The sequence below is a fragment of the Microtus pennsylvanicus genome, chromosome 21 (assembly GCF_037038515.1).
Source record: "Microtus pennsylvanicus isolate mMicPen1 chromosome 21, mMicPen1.hap1, whole genome shotgun sequence".
NCBI classification, from domain to species: domain Eukaryota; kingdom Metazoa; phylum Chordata; class Mammalia; order Rodentia; family Cricetidae; genus Microtus; species Microtus pennsylvanicus.
The window spans coordinates 36,456,164-36,483,026 of NC_134599.1; the positions used below are offsets into that span (position 1 = coordinate 36,456,164).

At 48.0% G+C, this 26,863-nt stretch overlaps 1 protein-coding gene across 3 annotated transcripts in view; it reads left to right on the forward strand.

The window, feature by feature from the left end:
• The window catches only part of Ston1 (stonin 1), a 41,324-nt gene that overhangs the window by 11,328 nt on the left and 3,133 nt on the right, over positions 1-26,863 (forward strand). The window contains exons 2-3 of one of the 3 annotated variants that reach the window (XM_075955117.1): positions 12,750-13,125; positions 20,552-22,516. In XM_075955117.1, coding sequence (XP_075811232.1) covers positions 20,599-22,516 — 1,918 coding nt within the window. In that variant the 5' untranslated portion in view covers positions 12,750-13,125; positions 20,552-20,598. Of the gene's footprint in view, positions 1-3,875; positions 4,002-12,749; positions 13,126-20,551; positions 22,517-26,863 lie in introns of those variants that run through there. The other 2 variants (XM_075955118.1, XM_075955116.1) reach the window with 2 other exon arrangements.

Consider the following 26,863-nt stretch of genomic DNA (forward strand, 5'->3'; position numbering starts at 1 on the left):
TGAGACAGGGCCTCGCTGCCCATCACAACTGATCCTGAACTCCTCATCCATCTGTCTTTTTCAGAGATGGATTACAGAAACGCCCCATGTGCCTAGCTCAAACCTTGTTTATGTTGGCCTCATGTTAGCATTAACACAAATAGAGAAATGCTTTAAATTTCGACTCTTTACACCCAGAGACCCTGCTCCTGCACCTTCGGGCCTGTGTTATTGGGCTTGAAGCAGGGTCTCGTACATGTCGTGAGCATCCCAGTTCCTTTGCTGGGGGGGGGGGGAGAAAGAAACTGGCCCTGACACGCATCCTATACTTCTTAAACAGTTCCACTCCCTGGTGACAAAGCGTTCAAATTCCTGAGCCTATGGGGGCTATTTCATTCAGACCACCACAGCTGCCCCATTCTTCCTGAAGTCCTTCACAACCCCCACCCCTCAATTATGGACATTTAAAATGTTTTAATAGATGGATTTATGCCGTGTGTGTAGGGACACATGTAGAGGTGGGAGGACAGATTGTGTGAGTCTGTTCTCTCCTCATATGCAGACTTCTGAGATAGAAATTAGGCCATCAGAGTTGGTGGCAGGCACCTTTCATTGGGCCACCTTGTCAGCCCCAATTGTGGGTACTTATCACCCTCATTCCCATCATACTTGATTAAGGCCACGGAACCCTTCATTCGTCTTTAACATATTAGGATAGCTTTTGAGGGCTACCCTTACCAGGCGGGGAATTCTCTAGCGGAGCACACTGAGAATGCTTTTACTTCCAGCATTGCCTTAAGAGTGCTGAGTGATCATTGTTGAATATGTTTATGCACAAGAGAATTAACACACACGCATAAACACACGCATGCATGAACACACTGCGTGAGCACATTCCCCAAGCCACAGATCCCTAAGGGAAGATTACTTCAACTCTTAAAATAATTCTAAACACATATCAGTGTCTAAGTGGGTTACTGTTTATTTAAAAATGGACAGAATGCATAATATACAGGCAAAGAAGGGGAAACTTAGCCCTAATCATACTCAGAACATAGCCTTGTTCGCACTCAACTGCAATAGGAAGAATGTGGGAGACAAAGCGAGAGTTCACATACATTTTTTTAGTCTGTATTGTCCTGAGATCAACACTTCACCTCTCTGGGTCTCTCTTGCTCTGTTTGTCAAGTGTAATTTGAGAAAACATAGTATGCAATACCCATTGAATATTCTAGAGTTATTTCTTAAAGACAAACAACTTGCTGTCTTCTGCTCAAGTGGAATGAACTATGGACTGTCCAGTGTTGGCCTCATTGTTAAGTCTGGAGCGTAGCCCTCCAGCCCCTGGCATCCATCCCAGCCCATCTGCCTGGGAGTTGCTTTGGTCTGGACTCCAAATCCCAGCATGCCAGGTCCTGACCCCTCCTTGAGGAGGGGCAGAACCACTCCCACAGAGTATTTAAGTGGGCTCCCAGAGAAGAAACATGTTGTTTTCGGGTCTCCATGGGCTCCCTGCTTTCCTGTCTCCCCACCATCACTCAGCTACCCGAGAGTGCCTTACTTAATAAATAAATTTTGATTTGGTTTGATTTGACCTAATTGGATATCTTGTGCCGGCGGAGCTGCCTTTTTTTTTTTTTTTTTTTTTTTTTTTTGGTTTTTTGAGACAGGGTTTCTCTGTGGTTTTGGAGCCTGTCCTGGAATTAGCTCTTGTAGACCAGGCTGGTCTTGAACTCACAGAGATCTGCCTGCCTCTGCCTCCCGAGTGCTGGAATTAAAGGCGTGCGCCACCACCGCTCTGCCTTTTTTTTTTTTCTTAACACTCATGACAGTCCCTCATCTTTTGACTGTACTGGTGTAAGAAGCAAGAGCTCATGGGTAGGCTTGTGAGATAAGATGGCTGGGTAAAGCAGAAGCAACAGCCATGTCTCATGGCAGGGGTGAGGTTAAGGCTCATGGTGGTGTGTGGGTGAGGCTAGCGACTGCCCACAAGAGGGTAAAGGGCTGGGCAATGTGCTGCCCGGGACAGGCTAAATGAACACGCCTTCTGCTCTTAGGAAGTATGGAAAGACCCAGTGCCAGTCATCATCAGCTTCTCTGGGTTAGCTGAAAGGTGGGCGAGGGAAGCTGTTTCAGCTCAGTGTGGGTGGATCCTGAAGAAAGAGAGGAGAGTTGAATCCTGTCTAAATCAGAATGGAATGAGCTCACAAAATAATCAGGTCTTTATCACTGGAGGAGTCTCTGCAGCTTCTGCCTAGTTCCTCAGTAGGGATATCATATTAAAAATTTCTTGCTAGGCAGGGTGGCCCATGCCTTTAATCCCAATACCAAGGAGGCAGAGACAGGAGGCTTGCTGGGGCTCAGGGGCAGATATCCTGGTGAGCTCCAGTTTTTCTGTGAGAGATTCCGCTTCAGCAAACATGGTTGTGTTAGTCACTTTTCTCTGGTTGTGGTAAAACACCACACCCAAAGGCAACGCAAGGAAGAAAGAGTTTATTCTGGGCTTATGGTGTTAGAGGGTTGAGAGTTCATGGTGGCAGGACAGCCACAAGAGTGGCACCAGGAGTGGGCGTGGCAGCTGGAGGGAGTGGGCGTGGCAGCTGGAGGGAGTGGGCGTGGCAGCCAGAGGGAAGAGTGGCCTCCGAGCGAGGCTTGGTAGCAGGAGTAGGGAGCTGAGAGGTCACATCCTCACCTGCAAACACAAGCAGAAAGAGGGAAGTTGGAGTGAAGCAAGACTATGGCCTCCCAAAGGCCTCCCTGGCCTCCCAAAGGCCGCCGTTTAATGATCTTCTTCCAACTCCCCAGACTTAGCCACCAGTGAGGACCAATTGTTCAAGTGAGGGTTGTTTCTCATTCAAACCGCCACAAAGGTGGACAGCACCTGACGACACTAAAATTCACCTCTCAACTCCACACACATGTGTGCATAAGTTTTCCTTTGACTTCTACATGTGTGCTGCACACATACACACACGCATTCCTGAATTATGAACTTGAATTATTGAATTATGAATCCTGAATTATAAAAGTTAAGTCTCTTTAAAAAATATTTTAATTCTAGGAGGAACACCAACCCATCCTTTTAAGTTAAACTCTTGGATCTCATGCCTTTTCCTTTACAATGTGATGTGGTGAACCATACTGTCCTGGAGACTGGCCTTTGGGGACTCTGTTCTTTGTACCCCCAAAAGCAGAGCTAACTGAGTTAGATTTAGTGTGTCAGGACGTGGCCTAGCCAGGGGTTCTCTGGGGGCGTTCCAACACTTCGTACATGCTCAAGAGAGTGAGAGAGTGGAGGCTTCCTGCTCTGCGCCGAGCTGAACCTGCACCTCAGATGACTGAAGGCCTCTTCCCAGCCCTTCTGCTTTGCTCTACTATAGGACTGTCTAACCTAGACCCTGACTCTTAGACTTGGAGAGTCCCTTCTGGGTACCACCCAGGAGCTTTCTTAGCTTTCTCAAAGCAGCACGCTTCCCCACAAAGCCTGCCTCCCCTCCCATTCCTTTCTTTGCCCTTTTGTTTTTCTTTGTCACCTTGCCTTCCTCTCCTCGCCATGCTAAATGGTACCACATTTCTACATGTTCAGTCTTTATTTGTTTTTTCTTTCCTCGCGTTCTTTACCTTCCCAGTTTGGGTGGGAATGTGGGTAGCTTGCAAGCTCCAATACACATGAAGAAAGATGCCCAGAGACTGGTTAAGTGGAGCCCTTAGTTTACTGGCAGAGCAACTGGGCCAGGATAGTTTCCCGACTTCCTGGCTGGCCTCTGGCCTGGACAGCACGCTCTGTTTGCTAACATCACTGGGTTTACACTGCAGCAAAGCCTTTCTCTTTGTGTGGTCATTGTACCAGAAGAATTCACTCGGGAGCCAGTCCCAGGCTCTTAGAGACACAGAGTCTGAGTCTGCGCCGAGGCCCAAGAACAGCAGCAGCATCGGCAGCTCCCAATGCTCCAGACTTCCAAGGCCGCATTCATCAGGCTGTATAACAGTCCCCAAAGTCCCTGAAGCTTGAGAGACCTGAGGTAGGTGACTTGTTCCATCCCAAGCCTTTCCGGTTGGTAGCCACATTTCAGGGAAGCTGTGGAAAGGATGGAGCTCTTTCTGTCTTCTGTGAAAGGTGACAGAGGCCTTGGAGGCAGACCTCTGGTTCTGGGTGTTGCAGTTGGTGGCTGATGTGACGTTTAAAGGGAGACACAGTAGAACTGATCCCTCTGTAGTGAGGGAAGGACTGTTGTCCCAGGCACAACAGGACTCAGTTATGTAACTCAGCCTGTGTAGTCCTCTTCACCGTCTTCCATGTCCTGTACCATTCCAAGGGTTGAGCCCAGCCCTTAACCCTTTGCTGAGAAGGTAAGGCTCTGCTGCCCCTGAGCCCTGGGAAAAGCTGCATGAGGATGTTAAACATGGACCTTCATTATCCTGTTGGCTTAGCCTAGACCCTGCATGTCTCCTTCACTAGTAGCTAGCCGAATCTCTTCTCCAACGTGGCTGCCACTGGTTTGAGCCAGTGCTGTGAGATCCTGTGCTGCCTGGGGTGAGTTTCCCCAGCCATCCATGCTGCAGCCGCATTTCCTTCCAGAGATAAACATCTGCCCCCTGGTTCGTGGGTACGTTCCTGGGTACAGTTCTTCATGCGTAGAGATCCCGCGAGACACTCTAGGATCAGTGGCAACTGGCCTGATGTCAGGTACTTTACCAAATGTTTCCTGGGCTTTAGGTCTTTAGCCTACACTGGGACAGGCGTAAAACTCCATCAGTCCCTGGCCTGAGTGGAGACTTGAGGAGACACCTGGCCTTTGGTGACAAGTGCTTTCAGAAGCCCCAGCCTGGATTCTGGGCCACTCACCAGACACAGCTACTCTGAGCTTTCCTGGGAATGCCTCATGCTTCTGCCAGACTCACCAGGTCCTCACCTTGGCGACTCTGCTGTCCTAGCCATTGACTACTCTAATCTAATAACTATTGCTATAGAGCATAGACATTTTCATTAGTGGCTGGATGGAGGAGCAAATATATATATCCATACAGTACAGTCCTAAAAAGGGATGGACTTTTGATACTGGTTTCAGTATGAACGAGACTTGAAGACATTGTGCTAAGAGAAATAACCAGACTCAAATGACAAACAGTGTAAAGTTCCAGTCATAGCAGGCCCTGAGAGTAGTTAAAGCCACAGAGAAAGAACCTGAATGGGTGGTGACAGGGGCTGGAAGAGGTAGCAAGGAGTTACTGTCTTGTAGCACAAAATTTCAGTTAAGTAAGCTAAAATTCTGGGAATGGATGGTAACAGTAGTTGAGTGTGTGTGTGTGTGTGCGTGTGTTGGTGCAGCTGCACATACGTTCATGTGTTTGGAGGTAAGACCTTTGGGTGTTTGTAGGTCCTTGCCTTCCATATTATTTGAGATATGGCCTCTGCTGCTTCATAAACCAGGCTTGCTGGCCCTTAGATTCTCCTGCTCCGGTCTCCTACCTCCTCATAGGGGCATGTTGGGATTAAAGGTACTTGCACTACTATGTCTGAGTTCTCAGGACTTGAACTCAGGTCATCAAGCCTGCATAACAAGCATTTTACCCATAGATCCAGCTCCCCAGTCCACAGATGTTCTTATGTGCATTGGTGTTTTGCTTAAGTGTATGTCTGTGTGAGGGTGCCAGATCGCCTAGAACTGGAGTTGCAAGCCACCATGTGGGTGCTGGGAATTGAACCCAGGTCCTCTAGAAGAGTAGCCAGTGCTCTTAACCACTGAGCCATCTCTCCAACCCCTCCACAAATGTTCTTAATAACACTGAAATATTCACTTAAAAATGGTTAAATGGTAACATTTATGTATATTTTATCACATAGGCATATACCACAACAGTAAAGACTTCAAGTTAGAGTTTCTATACTGTTTTCTGGATCTGTGGATAAAGTGGGCTCAGCTGGGGTTCCTACTCAGAGATTCTCCTGTGGCTGCAAAGATAGTGATGGAGAATGCGACCCTGAAGGTTTATCTGCCATGACACCCAGAGGCTGCCTCCATGCCTTTGTCCCAGAGCTTCAGCAAGGGGAAAGGTGACATTATCCCTGTGTTCTGACTTGTCTCATCTGTCACACTGCACCATTAGAGCACCCAGGAGCCTCCTGAACTCAAGGTGACAGAAACAACCTTTCTTGATGGATGAGGGGAAGGTGAGGCTTGGAAGAACGCAAGTGGAGGTGTTCTTGTGGTCCTTCACCGTGTAGAAGCTCCCCACCTGCAGCCTGCTTGCTGGAGCCTTTGAGAGCTCAGGCCGGGAGGCACCCGCTTCTCAGTAGACCCGTTCTTTGGAGAGTGAATCCTCATGGGTTATGGAAGTTTGAAGGCATCTTGGCAAAGCCTTGGGATTAAAGACTTGTTTAAATGGAGAGCCAGAGAGAAGCAGAGCTATTAGAATACTATACCCATACTCACCGCAGACTGAGTGAGTCCTAGTCCCAACAGCGTGGGCAACTTATACAGGGGGGGGTCTCTGTGTGTAATGAACAGGAGAAGAATGGATTCGTGGTGGAGAGATGGGTGTGGGTGAAGCACAGAATAGGGTTGGCCAGCGGTCAGCAATGAGAGCCAGCTGAGCCTTCATACTGCAGGGCTGGATGTGTTAGGAACTTATGGGTCTTGCTGGACGGGGCTATGCAAAGGCGCCTGGGGTAGCCTTCAGAATGCGTCCTGAGCAGGAGTCACTTAGAGTTCAGTGGCAGAGCCTGCAAACTCAGAGTGAGCTCCTTGAGGTTAAATAGAGGCTACCCAGCCAGCCCCTGTTTCGGCAGACCCAGTCACTGGTGTCCGGTTACGCACATCTGGCCTATCTTTCCATGTGAAAGAATTTCAAAGGCTTCAGTACCTTATGAAATATGATAAAATTAACATGTGGTTTGCAAGTGTTCCCCAAACCTAGGAATATGAATATTATTAATATCTAGATTTGGGGCCAAGACATTAGTGGAGGCCAATCTTTGATGCCTGGTTTGTCCTTATGTGCCTTAAAAAATTCTCTAATTTCACAATGGCTCAAGCCACTGTATATTCACCCATACACACTTGTGGAATTCCATGGGGGTGGCGAGGACAAAAGCAAGCACAATTTTGTTCTCTCATTTGGTAGGTGGAGCTGATGTATAGATGTGGGTGTTTCTGGTCAGTAGCAGCCAAGTCTAGCCCTGAAAAAAACTCAGAATCATTTGCTGTGGGACACAGAGGCAGCCATGATTACCCAGGATCCACCTTAGTGATGATCAGCATAGGTAATGTATTTTGTTCCCGAGGTGACCAAGGCCACATGGCAGAACATCTTCCCAATGGTGGTGATGGGCACATGACCCAAGTTAATAGAAACATGGGCAGAAGCCTGGTGGTGGTGGCACACACCTTTAATCCCAGCACTCAGGAGGCAGAGGCAGGCGGATCTCTGTGAGTTCGAGGCCAGCCTGGTCTACAGAGCTAGTACCAGGGCAGGCTCCAAAGCTACAGAGAAACCTTGTCTCGAAAAACCAAACATAAATAAATAAAGAAGCACCGGCAGAGCCAATCACCACTTGGTTTACTGTTGCACCTCTGCCAGACCAGACTCCTCTCCCCTTGTGTCCGTCTGCATCGGGGGGGCTTGGATTGCCGTCCACCCTCTGCCTTCCATGGATGTTGGCAAAGAACAAGCACATTTTATCCCCCATTTCTTGTTCTCTCTGGCTTTTCTACCAGACTATAGATGATCCTTAGGAGCAGGGCCCTGTAGCAGAGGCCACCCTTGTGGTTTCTCTCCTTGTTGTTTCTCAGATGCTGGCTATCCCAGCTGCTCAGTGTGCTCTCACGAAATGCCTCACCTCAGGTGAGCTCACACAGTAGAAAGTTACAGCTCACAGCCCTGAGGGCTGGGAAACCCAAGATGGAGGTGACTGAGTTTGAGGTCTGTGTTCTGCACTTTGACACGTGTCCCCTAGAACTGTAGCTACAGACAGTTGTGAACTGCCATGTGCTGCTGGGAACTGAACCTGGGTCCTCTGGAAGAGCAGTCAGTGCTCTTAACCACTGAGGCATCTCTCCAGCCCCAGGGCCTTTTATAAGGGTACCAGTCCCCGTCATAAGAGGAGCCCTCAGGACATGGTCACCCATCCACAGCCCCATCCCTCAGTACCATCACATTGAAGATTAAATTTCAGAAAAGAGGTGTTTGTGTGGTGGGAGACAAGTGTTCGGACACAACAGTAACACCATCTCATTTCTCATCCAAGGAAACAGAAGCTCAAGGAGTTGAGGTAACTTCCTCCAGGCACAGAAGCTGTAGTCCAGGATTCTAAAATTGAACTCTCTAAATTGCCTGTCATCAGCCAGACATTACAGGGCCTATGGTCTCTGGGGTGCACAACACAGAAGCCAGAACTTAGGGAAGTGTTGGAAACTTCACTCAGTGAGAAGCCCGGGTGCACGTGGTACAAGGGCGTACCAAGACATAGCATCTATGTGCCCCAGAGCCCAACCTCCAAGGGTCACTGTCCTGGATAACTGTCCCTGCCAGCCACAGCCTGTAAGTCATACACAGGTGAGCAGAGCTTGCCAGGTGTCAGAGGAAGAATTCCATTTTAGAGAATTAAATATCCTTTCTGGGCCATTTACCTCTTTTTCTTTTCTCAAAACACTAAAACAATTACATGTTAATTAAGACAAAGTGTTTTAATACTATTTATATCAATTTTTATAGCAAAGGGATTGGTTTTTATTAGCCCCACTAAAACTTTAAGTCTGAGCCTAGTGAGTTGGCTCAGTGGTTTAAGCTCTTCCTGTAGAACCAGAGGATCTGAGCTGGGTCCCTGAAGCCCTCCGGCTTTGAGGAGCCTATCCAGCAAGGAATGACCAAGCCGAGTGGCCCTAGAGACATGCCTGTGGGCTCAGACCTCAAGCAGGGTCAACAAGCTGTGCGGTCCCTTTGCTCGGAGGAGGCAATTTCCTCCCAGATCTTATTACCTGATGACAAACCCTCAAGTCTTCCTCTGCGTTGTCCCACAAATTGTCCTATACACTCTTGTGGCACACAAGGGTATACACATGTACACACACACACACTCACACACACACACACACACACACACACACATAAATAAATAAATAGTAGTTGCTAATTTTTAGGAGGGGTGACAGGCTGCAGGGAGATTTGCGTATCCAAGATGCCTGATCATACAATTAGGTTTTTTTTGTTTTTGTTTTTGTTTTTTTTGTTTTTTTTGAACAGTTTTAGATCAGGACCTTGCCAGCATACTGGATACTGGGTCTTTTTCTTCCAGCCCTTCTTAGTTCTCTCTGACTGTGTTTCTCTTTTTCCACTGAAGAACCCACGGAAGCCAAATGCCAGAAGGCTGCTTTGAAAGCAGGCCTTGTGTGAAGAAGCACTCACCCCAAGGAAGAATGCTTGTCTGTCTTCTGATGGCTAGGGTGGGTGGAATTTTCTAGAGAGTGGGCAGTCCTGGGATCCTTTTAACACAGCTCCTGAGAGCAGAAGGAGGTAGATCATGAAGAAGGCCATTATCAGGACTGCCAGGAACCTGTGAACACAGGGAACAAACAGGCTCCTGAAGATGGAGACATTCCAGGGGCCCAGTGCCCATGCGGGGTTAAGAGGCCACATGTTGTCTTTGCCCTAGAAGGGCAGCTTGATCTTACACCTCCCACCTTAGTCTCCCCAGACCTAACCACTTAATCATGAACCCCCACGTCCTTGTTGTCCCTGGTCTCAGCCCAGTATTGACCTTGGCCTTCCTGAGTGTGTCTTTTTCCTTTACCCTCCCCGTCCCTGTAAAGCAGTTCACCTGTGGGTGCCCTGTGGCTTTCTCTACTGCAAGCGGTGAACCCTTCCCTAGCACAGCAAGGCCCTTAACTTTGTGTTCAGCCTCTGCTCTTCGTTTTTCTTGAGATACTTACTGTCTTTGGTATCTGGTCTCTCAGTAGACATTTCCACTGGGACAGACCTCAGACCTGATCAGTGTGGGTAAGGAGCAACAGGTAGCTGTGGGGTATAGCATAGGGAGGAGACAGTTGTGGTCCCAGGGCCACAGGCAGAACCCCTACTGAATATTGTGCAGCCTTCTAGAGCCCCACCCTATGGAACAGTCTGAATCTCTCTCACCCTTTACCAATTCTCTCCCTTGCCCAGGAAAGGCCAGGGCCCGAGGGCAGCAGGCTTCAGTGTGGTATTCAGAGGGACAGTGATGAGAGCTCTAGATGTTGCCCTGCGTGCTTGCTCTAGTCAAAGGCAAAGTTCTCTTCATGTGGAAGTTCTTTGGTCCCTTGTCTGGGAAAGCAAAGGTGGGCTTGTCCCTGATGTGGGCGGCTGTGGTGACAGGGAAAGGAAAGTGGTTGCCAGAGCCGAGCCTCAAGGCAGTAATAGAGAAGTTAGCACAAGACAGAAGGCTGAGGTGGTCAGGGTTAGAGTTGGCTGTGGATGCTCCAGTTCCATGTGTGATAGACACCATGTCTATCTGAAGGAAAGCTATGTGTTTTTTCCTCCCTGTGGAGGCTCCTGGGAGCATGAGCAGGCTTTCTAATTCATTAGAACATGAATGTTGGAAGAGGTTGCCATGAAGAGACCCGTTGATCCTTTAGATCAGGACCTTGCCAGCACACTGGGTACTGGGTCTTTTTCTTCCTATCTGTCTTTCTTTTTATTTCACTCTTATTGACTTCTTACTTTGGGACATGGCATCTTTCGCATTTCTTGCTTTCAGGTCTGGAGGCTAGACGTCTGGGTTCAGGATGCCAGCACAGTGGGGTTAGGTGAGGGCTGCCAATTGTCAACTCTCGTGGTCGTCTCATGGCGGACAAACTCTATTAGTTCCTCCTTCATTGCTGTGTCAAACTACCTGGTAAACATACTCAGGGAAGGAAGGGCTTAGTTTGGTTTCCAGTGAGCTGGCCACAGCGGCAGGAACATAAGGCCCCCACAGCGGCAGGAACATAAGGCCCCCACAGCAGCAGGAACATAAGGCCCCCACAGCGGCAGGAACATAAGGCCCCCATGCATCCGTTGTCAGGGAGAAGAGTGCTGGTGTGACACCCCAGCCCATTGATGGTGGCACCCACATTCATGGTGGGCCTTTCTCCTTCAGTTAAAAATTCCTAGAAACACTCTCAGGGCCAGACGCGTGTTTCCATGATGGCTGTAAATCCAGGTACATTAATCGTGGAGATCCGCCATCACAGACAGCAAGCCGGTCTCTGCTCTCCTCCTCCTCCTTTTCCTTTCTGTTCTCTTCTTTTCCACTAATCCACAGCTGGGTATATATCCCCATGATAGAGTTCATGCCTAGCATAGGGGTAGGGTCATGAGTTCTACACCTAGCACCACAGCAAAACAAGATAACACAACCCAACACAGCCAGACAGCTCTCCCGCCAAACAATAACAATTTTAAATCATAATGCCTACCCAACTCCAAATGTTTGTTCATATGAAGACCCCTCTGGCACAGTTTGGTTTGCTGTCTGCTCATACATGAGGGCAAGAATGAGTTCTACACCCTGTCACCGCAAGACAGGGTTTTCTCTGTGTAGCAGCCCTGACTGTCCTGGAACTCCCATTGTAGACCAGGTTGGCTCTGAACTCACAGAGTCCATCTGCCTCTGCCTCCCAAGTGCTGGGATTAAATGCGTGTGCCACCACCTCCAGGGCAAGAATGGATTGGAATCAGAAGCAGGGAAAGGTTCAGCTCTGTGGCCCTCGGCTCTGCATGGACTGCAGGGACTTGTGCAGCGGAGGCAGGAACCCACAGAGCAGGAGTGGGTGGCCCGCAGGAGCCCTGGGTGGTTAAATACCTGTCATTAGAGTCAGTCCTGCTGTCCCTTGGAGCCTAGGGCCCTGTCTCAGGAGCTAGTGGATACAGTCTTTAGGTAGCCCCGCGTTCTCCCAGGCAGGCATTCTGAGGAGGCCTCTGTCATCCTAAGGATGATGCCCCCAGACATTATAAAATGTTAACATTCGCTCAGGCCTCGATGGGCCCAGTTGACAGGGTTCTCTCTGACGGGGTTCTCTCAGCGGGGTCCTCTTAGAATCAGGCTTTGGACTTGGTAAGAGACTCCTAGGAGAGCAGGCATCTGTCACTACTATCGAAGTTGAGGAAATGGATAAACAATAGAGCCAGCTTAGGGAAAGAGCCAGGACCCAAACTTGCATTGGCAAAGTGAAGATTAATTGCCATGAGGACTAGGGAATGGAGCTGAGACCAAAGCTGATAACTTTTGAAGGCGCTGTAGACTATGCTGTGGTTTAACATTGTGCAATTGGTATTTCCTGTCATGTGACTAAAACTCCACAAATGTTTGTGATTGGATAGTGTGACTGTACAACATATGTGCGGGTAGTGCGTCCATGCCGCCTGTGGGTGCTCTGCGTGACCGAGGTGAGGCCCAGGCACGCTCATGCGCCTTACCTTTCTTTTCTGTTCCAAACGCATGGTTTCCCCTTCAAGGGAAAACTCTGGGGATGAGCATTGCACAGTCACAGAGAATGTTTGGGGGGAAATCTTCGTCTTCATAATGCCCTCAAGCTGGACTTTGCTTCCCTGATACCAGTCCTGTCACAGCAGCTAGTGGGAATCCCGGCCCTTTCAAGGCACACACCCCCAGTGACTTCGCAAAGGCAGCCAGCGTCCAGCTGGTTACAAAGATGCTTTGGGGAGTCTGGCATGCAGGAATCTGAGAATTCCTTATTTGGGAGAGCAGCCAATGAAACCACACAGATATTGACCTTAAGACATTCTTTCTGTAGATTATGCAGCATTGTTACAGAGCAGAGGCACAGAAAGCTAAGCTCAGCCTTAGCAAAAACAGGAGGCTGGAGCAGGAGTTCGCCTGACCGGAAAATGGGGACCAGCCCGTCGGAGGTGTGGGCAATGCATTCCTGAGCTCGCAGGGACCTCTGCGGCTTCAGTCCTTCTCCACATGTGGCACGTACAGAGGAACCAGATATTAGAGACCAGGAAGAGGACTCTGCTCCTCTCCACAGACACACAATGATGTGGGGACAAAGGTTTTCGCTGCAGATGGCCCGGAACGCTGCCTCACCAGCCAAAGGCCCCACAGTCAACAATCTGCAGGAGACATAGAACTTTGTATGTTCTTTTGAAAAGCCAAGGAAAAGGAAGGTAAGACAGAAGAGGGCAAAGAACTTCAGGGTAGAGGAGCCTGGGGCAGTGTGGAGGAGAAGGGAGGACCCTGTGAGGAGTAAGACAGAATTTGGACTGTCGATTAGTGCAGCAAGACAGACTGGAAGCCCGGGAGCCTGAGTTCTCAAAGCTAGTCTCAGAAGGGAACCTGATGGGGGCTGAGATGCTGTTCTTGAGCAGTCTTGGGGGACTCTGTCCCAGAGTTTGTCTTTCTTAGAGCCTGTTGGTCCAAGAGCACACGACCCTGGCTTATCCTTCTGTCCCTGGCTCCACTGAAGGTCTGTTGCAGCTGGGAACAGTTTCCTCAGTGAAGGGTCATGAGGTTCTGGATCCTGGAAGTGTGTGACTTTGGTGTCACAGATCTGGTTACAGCCAGGCTCTTCCTCTGTGGGTGTAAAGGAGACGGGCATCTGCGGCCTTTAGACAAGCCCTGCACGGCAAGTGTTTGCTTAATCAAACAGAATGCTCGCACTTCTTCCTAACTCTAAAGTCTGGTGACTCTTAGAACTGGGGAAAGTTACATGGAGATTTACTTCAGACAAAGGAGAAAAGTCCACGTGAAGTTATTTTATCACTACATTGAGTTCTGTGTTGTTGCCAAGTGTCTGAAGATAAAGTAGAAAATGCCCTTACCAATGAGGCCTGATCCCTGCCTGCAGACTCTTTACTCTGACTCAAAGAATAGACAGTATTTCCCTCTGCCGTGAATGTTTTGTCCTGGGATATTTTTGGTGAGGTGATTTTCTCACAGCAGCGCTTACCCACAAGTCACACTGCACTGTTATTATAGGGTGGTGACTATTGCTGCTTTGATTTCTGTGCGGGTTGTATGTACGGTGTATGTGCGCATGCGCACATGTCAATGTGAGCGCAGTTCCAGTGCTGTACTGCGAGCGTGGGGCTGGAGGACAATGGCCGCCTCCTGCCTGGCTAAGGTGGGGCCTCTTGTTTGCCTTTGTGTACACTGTGCTAACCCGCCTGTCGAGCTTCCAGGGGTTGGTTATCGGTTCCTGCTTTTCACCTGACCATAGGGATGCTGGGACCCCCTCCCCCCACACCCCTGGGCCTGGCTTTTTGTGGGTTCTGAGGATTCAAACGCAGGCCCTTATGCTTGCATGGTAAGCACTTTACCCAGGGAGACATCTCCTCAGCCCGGGTTTTCTATTTACTTAAAACCATTTATGGTTATCTCTGTAATAATACATGTGTTTGGTTTCTTAACTTGCCAGAGAAATGCGTCTTTTTTTTTTTTTTTAACATTTGCTGTAACCTATTGTGTTGCTCACTCTTCCTTTAGAATGGGGTGGGGATAATTATTGTGTGAATCCCCTATAAACTCTTGGCATATAGAAGTCGGCTTCTGCATGCACCTGCTTTACCCGTTGAGGGGCCTCGAGCCATGGTTTGCTGTAGCCTTGTTTTCTCTGGTGTGAATAGCCAAACGCAGATGCTTTAGCCTGTTCTCAAGTTCAGTTAGCCCGAAGCCGCGCTGACACAGGCCGATGTGAAGAGAGTGGCTAACAGTTTTACAGAGAAGCAGACATCTCCCTTAGGAATCTTAAATATCAAAGTGGATTGCTAGAAATCTCCACTGTAATAAATTATCTATCCATGCCCTAGACAGAACCTTGGTGTCTTGCCCTATTTCTGGGCCAGACTGGAACTGTGTTCTAGGAGTTTGCCCATAATCCAGATGGACTGTATACAGACTTCTGAAGGTTTGAAGCCGCAGGGAGGCATGGCTTGTCTGGCAGGGAAAGAGCCTGGGTCAGACAGAGAAATTCTATCTATTTATTTATTTATGTATTTATTTTGCCCTGAGGAGGGTAACTGAGACAGGAAGGAACTAGGAGCCATTTACAAAACAATGGGGCTGATTTCCTTGTGTGTATGATAATCAGTTTCTCTGTCTCACAAGGGGCACAACACTGAAAAATAAACTATGCTGAGTTTCCCAAACTACCCAGGGAAGCGCCAAGGGGCAAGTGGCAGGCGTGGGTCCCAGCAGGACTGCACCACTGTCTCTCTCTTCTAACATAATAAACTCGAATGGAGTAAATATTTGAAGGGCGTCTGGCCTTCCGTCTGGCTCTCCGAAGGGCTGTTAGGATTGGATTCCCTTTGAGGGTGGGGTGAACATGGGTCTGGGCCCCTGAGCCCCTTGGAGGCGCTGCTGGTTTCCAGGAGCCAGTGCTTTGATGATGGCATCTGCAAGGCACAGTTTGACAATGAGGTGCTCCCGCGTTCCACCGTGTGGGTTTAGAGCCCTCAGCAGGAAAGCTCAGAGACAAAATGGCTGTCTTCAGTTCTGCCCCAGGCTCTCTCTTCTGTTTCTTTGTGTGGGCTCTTTTCCAAGCTTGAGTAATTACACACAAGCAGGGGACCCAGGGAGAAAAGAGGCCTTACCAAGAGCATTGTGCCAGCAGGTTCTCAGTTTTCCTCTTCAGTGGGGCTCCTGGGGCTTTGCTTTCTGGCAGTTTTAGAAGGATAGTTAAAAATAATGGATGTAGCTCAATGGTAGAAAACTTGCCAATATTCACCCAGTATTACCAGAACTGGGTTATCTCAGCACTGAGGCCCAGGAATTGAGTCGGGAACAATATTTTTGCTTTTGAAAAAAGTTCAATTGGATATCAATTGCCATAGAATTGCTTTAGAGTTGGAAAGAGCCCCGAAGATAGCTCCAGTGGAACCCTGGAAGTCTGGAGAGACGGGCACATGGCCAGCCCTGGCAGAGCAGTGCCCAGGATTTGTGTGACATCACTGTCTTAAGGTTTCTATTGCTGCTACGAAACACCATGGCCAATGAAGCTGGGGAGGAAAGGGTTTATTAGGCTTACACTTCAGCATTGCTGTTCATCACTGAAGGAAGTCAGGACAGGAACCCAAACAGGCAGGAATCTGGAGGCAGGAGCTGATGCAGAAGCCATGGAGGGGAGCTGCTTACTGACTTGCTTCCCATGGCTTGCTCAGCCTGCTTTCTTATAGAACCCAGGACCACCAGCCCAGGGATGGCACCACCCACCGTGGCCTGGGCCCCCCTCATTGATCATGAAATGAGAAAACTCCATGCAGCTGGATCTCACGGAGGCATTTCCTCAACTGAGACGCCTTCCTCTCTGATGCCTTCTGCTTGTGTCAGATGACACACAAAACCACCCAGTGCACTCTCTAACCTCAAGGATGTGCTCCCTACAGCTCACTGCCTTTGGTGTCACTACAATAATTTCAATAAGTTATGCTGTATCAAAGGAGATGGCATGTGCTCAAAAGAAATGACTACAGAGAAGGCAAGTTCACAGGGTAGGGTAGTGATTTCCAGGACCCAAGAGGAAGGGAAGATGGGCAGTAGGGTTGATGTTGGGGGCAAGAGGAATGTTCTTGAAGTTGGTGGCAATGGATACACAATTCTGTTATTATCCTAAATAGCACTTAGGCACACACTTTTTTTTTTTTTTTTGGAAAGGGGACCTGTGGTATATGGTATGAATTCTATCACAGTGAGTCCTAATTTTGACCCTAACTTCTGGGGCGACTTCAGGCTGACACGAGAGTTTTGTCCCTTATTGCTGTTGCTGGGTGATTTCATAGCACAGGTTGTCTGATAAGTCAGGAGTCAAGAAAGAGCCTTTTGAATAGTGAACTTCATATATTGAGGGTGGAGCTGCAAGCGCCTTATAAAGTCATTGGGATTTTAGCTTTCCCCCACATTTTCCACTCCACTAACGAAATGGCTACACAATAGTCATCATTCCAATGAAGACTTAGTAATTTGATTCAAAAGTATTGAATCAAATATTCCCAACCCTCCTGTCTATATTTCTCCTGGTGTGTGTATGTGTCTGTAGGCACAGGAAATCTATCCTTTGTAACACAATTTTAAGTGATCAGTGTCAAAGGGCTAGTCCACTGGTTGGTCTGCTCATGGTCTCTTAACAATTCTTTTCAATTTTTTTGTGACTTCCAATGCAATGTCTTTTATTTCTAATTTTGAATCTTTCTTTTTTCCATTGTTCATTAAATTAGCTATAAGAAATTATCAGTTGTCAACAAAACTATATGCACTGGCTGAGCCCCAAACTCATCTTTTACAGCTGAAGTTCTGTGCTTTCTGGACAGCAACTCCCCATTTATCTCCCCTGGGGCCTGGCACCCACTGCTTCACTTGCTGCTGTCTGAATCTGACTTAGGTGTCTTGTGTAAGTGGGCTCAGAGTATGTGTGTCTGCTGCTGGCTTTTCACCGCAGATCCAGTCCTCACAGTCCAGGGATGTCTTGTGTAAGTGGACTCAGAGTGTGTGTGTATGCTGCTGGCTTTTCACCACAGATCCAATCCTCACGGTCCAGCTGTGTGTGGCAGGTGTCAGAATTAGTTTTGAAGACCCCGTAATCCTCCCTGTATGCATAGACTGTGTTTTCTTCATTCTTAGAAGCATATAGTCTTTTTTGTTTGTTTGTTTTAAAAATGAATTCAGTGTTTAAGGGTCCTTGTCTGGCTTTGTTATCAAGATGAAGCTGGCCTCATAAAACAGGTTTGGAAGCATTCCCTCCTCTTCAGCTTTTGGGGGACTTTGCAAAAAACATTAATTCTTCTTTGAGTGTCTTGTAGACTTTGGCAGGGAAGCCATTTGGTTCAGGGCTTCTTGTTGGAAGTTTTTCATGATAAAATCAGTCTCTCTTACTAATTAAAGGTTTATCCAACTTCTCTATTTCTTCTCGCTCTTTCTCTCTCTGTAAAAGATTAACTTCTTTTATGTGTTTGGGTGTTTTATCCTCCTGTCTGTACCTGTGGAGGTCAGAGGAGGTCATTAGATCCCCTGGGATTGGAGTTACTGATGGCTGTGAGCCATCACATTGGTGTTGGCTCGTAACCACGGGGCCAACTCTCCTGTCCCGATTTTCTGTTTTACAGTGTTGGCAGGTTGCGTATTTCCAGGAATTTTGACATCTCCACAGATATCCCATTTGTTGGTCTGCTCATAGGCTCTTAAGCCTCTTTGTTTTTATGACTTTCATTGCAATGCCTTTTGTTTCTAATTTGGAATCTTCCTTTTCTCCCCACTAAATTAGCTAAAGATTTATCAGTTTTCAACAAGACCGACTATCAAAGTCTGACTGCTTTCCCATCTCCCTCACGTCTGCCCTGGTTGTGACTTTTTCTCTGCTAGCCTTATCTTAGCCTGTCTGTTGACCAGCTTCTTCAAGTGTAAAGCTGTGTAATTTCTGAGAATTTACCCTTGTTTTTTATGTAGGCATTAATTGCTATCGACTTCCCTGTTAGCATGGCTTTCGCTGTGAATTGTAGAGATCTGTGTTTTCATCTTCATTTGTCTCACAGTATTTTCTAGTTCACACACACACACACACACACACACACACACATTTTCTTTTTGAAACTGTGTGACTATGCCATGTTATTTAGGTTATTTGTCGATTTCCACATATTGGTGAACCTTCCAGTTTTCCTTTGGCTGTTGATTTCTAGGGCTTTCCAGCCTTATAGTAGGCAAAGACACTTACATTATTTTAGTCTTCCTAAATTTCAGGCTTGTTTTGTGGCCTATCATGACCTACTCTGGCAAGTGTTCTGTGTGTGCTTAAGAAGGTGCTGGAATGCTGTGTATGTGTCTGGCAGGCTCATTTGGTGGGGTGAGGCGGGGTTGTTGAAACCTTCTTTGTGAAAACATTAACATCCATCTGTGTACTACCTCTATTATAAAGATAAATTCAGCTGTCTCGGCCTCCCTCACGTCTGTCTGTGTCTGCTTTTCTTTCTCTTGGTTCTGATGCTGGGTTCCATGACAGTCATTTTATCTTCCTTGCGCATTGACCATTTTGTTGGTATACAGTGTGACTTTTGTGTGTGTAACTTGTTTATTATTATTATTGTTATTGTTTTCCCAAGACAGGGTTTCTCTGTGTAGCCCTGGCTGTCCTGGAACTCACTCTGTAGACCAGGCTGGCCTCCTACTCAGAGATCCGCCTCCCTCTGCCTATGAGGTGCTGGGATCAAAGGCGTGCACCACCACCTCCCAGCTATTTGTTTTTAAAATATTTTATTTTTTATTTTAAGTGTATGAGTATTTTGCCTACTTGCAAGTATGAGCACCACATACATACCTGGTGCCCACGGAGGTCAGAAAAGGGAATTGGTTGAATCACCTGTGGGTGTGGGTAACAAGCCTGGGTCCTCTGGAAGAGCAGCCGGTGCTCTTAGTTGAGCCATCTCTTCAGCCCCTGTTTGTTTTTTGTTCTATGAGACTGAGGCTGAACTCACCTGCATAGCTCAGGCTGACTGAATTAATTAGGTTCCTCTTGCCTCAGCTTCCCACATGCTGGGATTAATAGGTGTGGGCCAGCACGCCTGGTGGTGTAACTTCTCATCTTTAAGTTTATTTTGTCTGGTAGTAGTGTGACTCCTGTGTTAGTTAGCTTTCTGTCACTGCAACATTATACCCGAGATAACGAACTTACAAAGAAGGGAGGATCTGTTTTGATTCATGGTTTTAAAGGTATAAGTCTATGGCCAACTGGCCCATGGCTTCGAGAGCATCATAATGGGAGTACGGAAAGGAGGTAACCCAGCCACCTCACAGCATCAGGGGGAAGGTGGATTCCCATATTCCCCTAAGGAGTCCACCCTCCAGTGACCCAACTTCCTTTCATTAGGCTCTCCTTCCTAAAGTCTCCATTGTGTCAGGGACTGAGGACATTTTTTCCTCCAGTGCATGTGCTCTTGGGGACAGTTCAGACACACAGTCTGGTCTCTTCTGGGAGACAGTTCAGACACACAGTCTGGTCTCTTTTGGAAACAGTTCAGACATACACTCTGGCCTCTGACCTCCCCACTCTACTTTGATTTCCATTTCCCTTCCTTCATTTTTCATTTTCGGATGATGTGTTCTTAACTAAAGCAAATCTCTGGGGGGACCCATAGAGTTAGGCTTCTTGTTTTTGTTCACTTATCTGTCAAGAATGGCTACTTGTAAAGTTTTTTCTTTTTCCTCTTCCTTCCTTCCTTCCTTCCTTCCTTCCTTCCTTCCTTCCTTCCTTCCTTCCTTTCTGAAATAGGGTTTCTCTGTATAACAGCCCTAGCCCTGGAATTTACTTGGTAGACCAGGTTGGCCTTGAACTCACAGAGATCTGCCTGTCTCTGCTTCCCGAGTGCTGGGATTAAAGGTATGTGCTACCACTGCCAGGTGTATCTTGCTTTTTTGTTTTGCTTTGTTTTCAAGAAAAGGTTTCTCTGTGTAGCTTTGAAGCCTGTCTTGGAACTTGTTCTGTAGACCAGGCTGGCCTCAGACTCACAGAGATCCACCTGCCTCCCGAGTGCTGGGTGGTGTGTGCACCACTGTATTTTGTTTTTTAACACTTACTTTATCTGACTTTGTCTTTCTCCTTTGTAGAGATAATGTCCCTGACTCTTTGATCAGACCACAAGCCCGCCCTGAAGATGTGTTCTACAAACCCAGGCGGCTGGGTCACCTTCGACGATGATCCTGCTTTTCCGTCTTCTCAGAAGGCGAAGGATTTCCCTCTGGAGACCCAAGGTGTTTGCAGACCAAATGGACTGAAGCTGAACCTGCTTGGCCTCAGGGACCTTCCTAGTGCTTCCTCTTCCACCAGCAGCACCCCCCTATCCTCTCCCATGGTTGACTTTTACTTCAGCCCGGGACCTCCAAGCAACTCTCCTCTTTCTACACCCACCAAAGACTTCCCGGGCTTCCCCGGCATCCCTAAAGCAGTGTCTCATGTGCTTTATCCTATTCCAGAATGTTCTTCAAGCAGCCTCCTGACAACAGCAGCAGGAGCAGGTCCTCCGTTGTCACTCACCAAGCCAAGCAGCTTACCCCATGCACAACTGCCCAGTGAGCACTCCTGCTCCCAGCTGCCTCCCAGAGCTGGTCTTGAAGATGACAGCAGCCCTCAGCGGGCCCACGGGGAGGCACTACAGTTTGAGTCTTTTCGAGATGACTGTGCGTTTTCCAGCCCATTTTGGAAAGATGAAGGTAGCACTTCTCAGTTCCCCTTTGACTCCCTGGCAAGCAGAAAGCTGTTTTCCTCAAGGGATAAGGAAGTTCCCATGGATCAAAAAAGCCTTAACCAGTGCTCACTCAACTACATCTGTGAGAAGCTAGAACACCTGCAGTCGGCCGAGACCCAGGGCCCTCTGGGAAATGTGTCTATGAGGAGTCTGTGCGCTGGAGACATGGCTTCTTCTTTTGTGCCGCACACGCTCTTCCGGAGTCAGCCCAAAGCTGGATGGTCCTTCATGCTGAGGATTCCTGAGAAGAAAAACATGATGTCTTCCAGGCAGTGGGGACCCATTTTCCTAAAGGTTCTGCCAGGAGGGATTCTGCAAATGTACTATGAGGAGGGGCTGGAAAAGCCGTTCAAAGAGTTCCAGCTTGATCCACATTGCAGACTTTCTGAACCCAAACTCGAGAACTTCAACATGGCGGGAAAAATCCACACCGTGAAGGTGGAACATGTGTCTTATTCAGAGAAAAGGAAATACCATTCCAAGACGGAGGTGGTTCACGAGCCTGATGTAGAACAGATGCTGAAGTTGGGGACCACGGAGCACAGGGATTTCCTTGAGTTCCTGACTACTGTGGAGGAAGAGCTGATAAAGCTGCCAGCTGTTGCAAAACCAAAGAAGAACTACGAGGAACAAGAAATTTACCTGGATATTGTGGACAACTTTTGGGGTAGAGTAAGCAAGGAAGACGGGAAACTGGCTGACAGGGCTGTAATGACTCAGATCTCCTGCCTCTGCTTTGTGAACGGGGCGGCAGAATGCTTCTTAACCTTGAATGACCTTGAACTCCAGAAACGAGATGAATGCTATTTTGAGAAAGAACCAGAAAAAAGGGGGATCGAGATTCTTAACTACCATTTCCATGCATGTGTGAAAGCTGAAGAATTCAAACAGTCCAGAATCATTAAATTTGTCCCTCTGGATGCTTGCCGTTTTGAACTGATGCGGTTTAAAACGTCCTATGAAGGGGATGAGCTTCCCTTTTCCGTGAAGTCCACAGTGGCTGTACAGGGGGCTTACGTGAAACTTCAGGCCTTTGTCAACATGACCCCGGGGCCTCAGAGGTCACCCCATGCCAGTTCCTTGAGGTGTTGTGACAATATCATGATCCACTTTCCTGTCCCAGCCCAATGGATCAAGGCCCTCTGGACCAGGAACCTTCAGAGGCAGAAATCCCTGAAAGCCAAAATGAACCGTAGGGCATGTCTGGGGAGTTTACAGGAACCTGAATCTGAACCTGTCATTCAGGTCACTGTGGGGTCAGCAAAATATGAGAGCGCCTACCGGGCTGTGGTGTGGAAGATAGATCGGCTTCCGGACAAAAACTCAAGTAAATATCCAAGGCCTGGGTTGATTTTCGTAGGAAAATGCTCAGTGTAGCTCCCTACATCCTGGGCCAAAGTGGGCAGAGGCAGCTTGAGGGCTGAGGGTGCGCCAGCACAGCCAGGCGGGGGAGGGGTGGGGAGTGGGAGGTGGGAGGGGAGGACTAGGAGGGTGGACAAGGGGCTGAGGGTGCGCCAGCACAGCCAGGCGGGGGAGGGGTGGGGAGTGGGAGGTGGGAGGGGAGGACTAGGAGGGTGGACAAGGGGCTGAGGGTGCGCCAGCACAGCCAGGTGGGAGGGGACGACGAGCCTAATGGCTGCGTTGTTTGTTTTCTGTGTTTAACTCTACCCGGTGAGCTTAACCTCTCCCGCCTTTTTGATATCTAAAGAATTGGCATCCTAGTTTGGAGATTTTTCTGTGGTGGTAAAGGGAATGTTTACAGGAATGGAGGAGAGGAAGGAAGGCAGGGAGGGAGGGAGGGAGGAAGAAGAAGGGTGGTCTCTTCTGGCTCCCAGGTGCAGCAGCATCTCATTCTCTGGGACTCTGTAGTTGATGCTGTTCATTGTGGACAGGCTGGACCCAGCCTCCTCACGGTGCCTCTGGGTTGCTCCTTCTGGGTTGGTTTCACCTCCTGGGCAGTTCCAGTTCCATTTCTGGTGACCTGGGGTCACGTGTGGGTCTGAGTCTCTCAAGCATCCATCACAGAGCTGGATGGAATTTCCTGGAGGAAAGCAATGTAAATTTGTGGACAGAAGGCGTGAAGGACTGGGTCCTCCTCTCACGATCCATTCTCGCTGATCCAGTCAGTTTCTGCCAGGGATTCTTGGAAAAGGCAGTGCTATAGATGGGATAATTTTCATTAGAAATGTACAGTTACTGCTTCCAATCCACACAGATTCCATGTTTGGTCCCAGAGGCTGTCTTAGCACCAATGGAAAAAAGGCAGAAATCAGGTGTCATTCAGCCCTCAGAGGTGGTCTCTGGGTCCAGGAGGTTCCCAAATATACAGCCACCTCCCTGCTTTCCTGTTTCTGTAAAAATGAGAGCCAAGTTTCTGATTTTGTGTACTATATGAGATTAAAAAAGGGCAAATAGATTTCAAAATCAACTTTGGAGAATATGTTATTAAGATCTTCAAACTGAAGCCAGCAGTGGTGGCGCGCTCCTTTAATCCCAGCACTTGGGAGGCAGAGGCAGGCGGATCTCTGTGAGTTCGAGGCCAGCCTGCTCTACAAGAGCTAGTTCCAGGACAGGCACCAAAACTACAGAGAAACCTTGTCTCAAAAACTAAAGCAAACAAACAAAAAACAAAACAAAACAAAAGACAAAACCAAAAAAAGATCTTCATACTAGCTTCCCCCACATGACACACAGAAGGTTTAAGCTGCTTCAGCAGCCTAGTTAGTGGACAACTAAATGTATGATCTCTGGATTCTGTCACTCACTGACATTTCTACCGCATGGGAGCTGAGCAACCCACACCATCACAGGCCATTGTGACCAAACTACACCACACTGTCTCACCTTGCGCTGAGCTCTCTTGGCCACATCATGGGCAAATATTGTGACTGATGAGAGTCACATCAAGGCTGAGTAGAATGAATGTGGCATCTGTGAATGACAGTGTGAGGTACCTGGGAGGATAACAGGCTGAGACCCTTTCTGCCCAGAGTGGTTTCACTTCTCAGTCTCCCAAGTTGGTGTCTGGTATCCCATCTGTGGCTCAAACTCTTTGGTTATGTCAGCAAGCTGCAAGTCACAGGCAAGGACCAGTCCAGGAGGCAGGTTCACCATAGGCTGGACCCGATTTTCCTGGCTACATCATTCAGGTCTGTAGGGAAGTGGTCCTCCCCCTGGGAACATATGAGGTTCTCCTGGGGAGTGATTCAAACATACTGGGGCCTGGAGCCTTCCCAGGGATGCTGCTGTAATCTGCATGATAGGAACCTGATATTGAGGTTATTTGAAATAGTCAGCTGTTCAAAATCCCTTAGCTCTCTCTCTCTCTCTAGTCAAAGCGCTTCCTTTGTTGTTCAGAGCATGGAGGAGAAGACCAAGGGCACTGAAGTTCCCTGAAGGTTCTTGGGGACCTTGAAATGGGTATGTGGCTGCTCTTTATCACCTACATTAGGCAGATGTACACCGGAAAGGTCTGGCTGAATAACAAACATCTGGATGGATTCATCAAATCAGAGTCCCCCAAGTTTGCCCCCAATTCATCTTCATACCCCAGTGGTCTGCTAGAGTGCAAGCAGATGAAAAGCAAAAGAGCTCGTTCATCAAGGAGGACAGAGTGGGAGAGAAAGACACTGGAGACAATGGTAGCCACGGGCATTTAGAAAGGGGTACTGGAGTGAGACTCACAGCCACGGCGATTTAGAAAGGGGTGCATTTAGAAAGGGGTGCGGGAGTGAGACTCACAGCCACGGGCATTTAAAAAGGGGTGCCGGAGTGAGACTCACAGCCAAGGGCATTTAGAGAGGGGTGCGGGAGTGAGACGCATAGCCATGGCGATTTAGAAAGGGGTGCCGGAGTGAGACTCATAACTATGGCGATTTAGAAAGGGGAGCCGGAGTGAGACTCATAACTATGGCGATTTAGAAAGGGGTGCGGGAGTGAGACTCATAGCCATGGGCACTTAGTAAGGGGTGCTGGAGTGAGACTCACAGCCAAGGGCATTTAGAGAGGGGTGCCGGAGTGAGACGCATAGCCATGACGATTTAGAAAGGGGTGCCGGAGTGAGACTCACAGTCACGGGCATTTAGAAAGGGGTGCCGGAGTGAAACTCACCAGCAGCTGTAGCTTTCGGTTCCCACAGGTGCCTTTCTGCTTCGCTCTTTGCCACCAGCACCTTGGTTCTTTGCCTCGCGATTTGGTCCTCCTACATCCATTGTTTTCTGCTCTCAGTAGCTCAGCTTCAGATGTGGAATCCGTTGGGTCAGGAGAGACTGGGTATCAACCAGGCCTGAGAAGACTTTGTGGTCTGCTCTGCCAGTCCTGAGCTAAGGAGCTACACCGAAAGAGTAATTACTAAGGCCCGACAGTGCCCTCTCGTGGTCGGTACCGAGACAACAGACTTTTCTATCATTTCTAAGATTGACAAGTGTCTTTTAGGCACTGAACCTGGTCTCCTCAGCTCAAAGTTTGAATGAGAGTTTATTAGTAAACACCATAGAGTGGCCAAAAGCCTGGAAAAAGACACCAGAAAACTTGGGAGAAAAATGATTTCATCAGCAGCTTTTTAGGAAAAAAAAAGTGTCGTTTCTATCATTTAAAAAGTATTAACGTCTTTAACTCAAATGTATTCCCATTTTCAGTGGGAAGCTTCCCTAAGAAATTTTTCCTGTACAATGTAAACATCAAATTAAGTAAACTTCATTGTCTTTTTTTTTAAGTCTAAATATGTAGAATACACAGTTCCCTGACTGGCAAGGGTTAAGTTCAGCTTGTCTCTGCCGTGTACTTATGCTGGTTATCTATCCTCACAACAGCCTTGTAAGACCTCATTGGGGAAACTGAGATGCCGAGAGTTAGGTAGCTTGCCTAGGGTCACACAGCTCTTAAGTAGCAGAGCTGGGCCTATAATTCGTGTTCTAAAACAGTAATTGAACAGAAAGGCCATGGCTCAGTGTAGGTGTCCTGGCTGCTGCTGGGAGCCTATGGCTCCTCGGTGGCCACCGTCATCCCATCCTCTGTGTTGGTGCTGTGGATGAGTATTGGCTGGCTGATTGATGGGTGACTTTCCTAGGCCTTTTACAGCTTCAGAACCTGATCTGTTTCCCTACCAGAAACAGGTTGCAAGGAACGAAAGGCGATTTATCTTTTTAAATCAATTCAAGCAAAATCTTTTCAAGCAAAATCTTTTAAACTTGTGTTTTTCTGATGAAAAATGTTTTTTTATTGAGTTGTCTCAGTGGCACAGGAATTTAATCTGGCTTTTGAAATTACTGCTTTATTTTTTTAAAGTTACTTTTATTTAAAGATAGATTAAATTGGATCGATTAGGTGCTATGAACAATGCGCGAGGACTTGGGACATTTGTGGGGTTTCTATAGCAACACACATTTTACTGTTTTGGTTGTTAGTTTTGAGGTGAGGTTTTAGGCTGGCCTCAAACTCAGATGTAGTCTAGAATGACCTCACACCCCAGTCCTCTTTAATGCTGGCATTGCAGGTATGTGCCTGGCTCCAAAATATTAATCCATTAAAACTCCCTTCCCTCGCAAATGCTATGTAATCCCCACCTCAATTTTCTGAGTAGACCTAGTACCCCTGGGTCTGGCACAGGGCCAGGCACAGCGTTGGGTAGCTCACCATAACAATTTGCTTCAATGAGAACAAGTGGAAATACTGA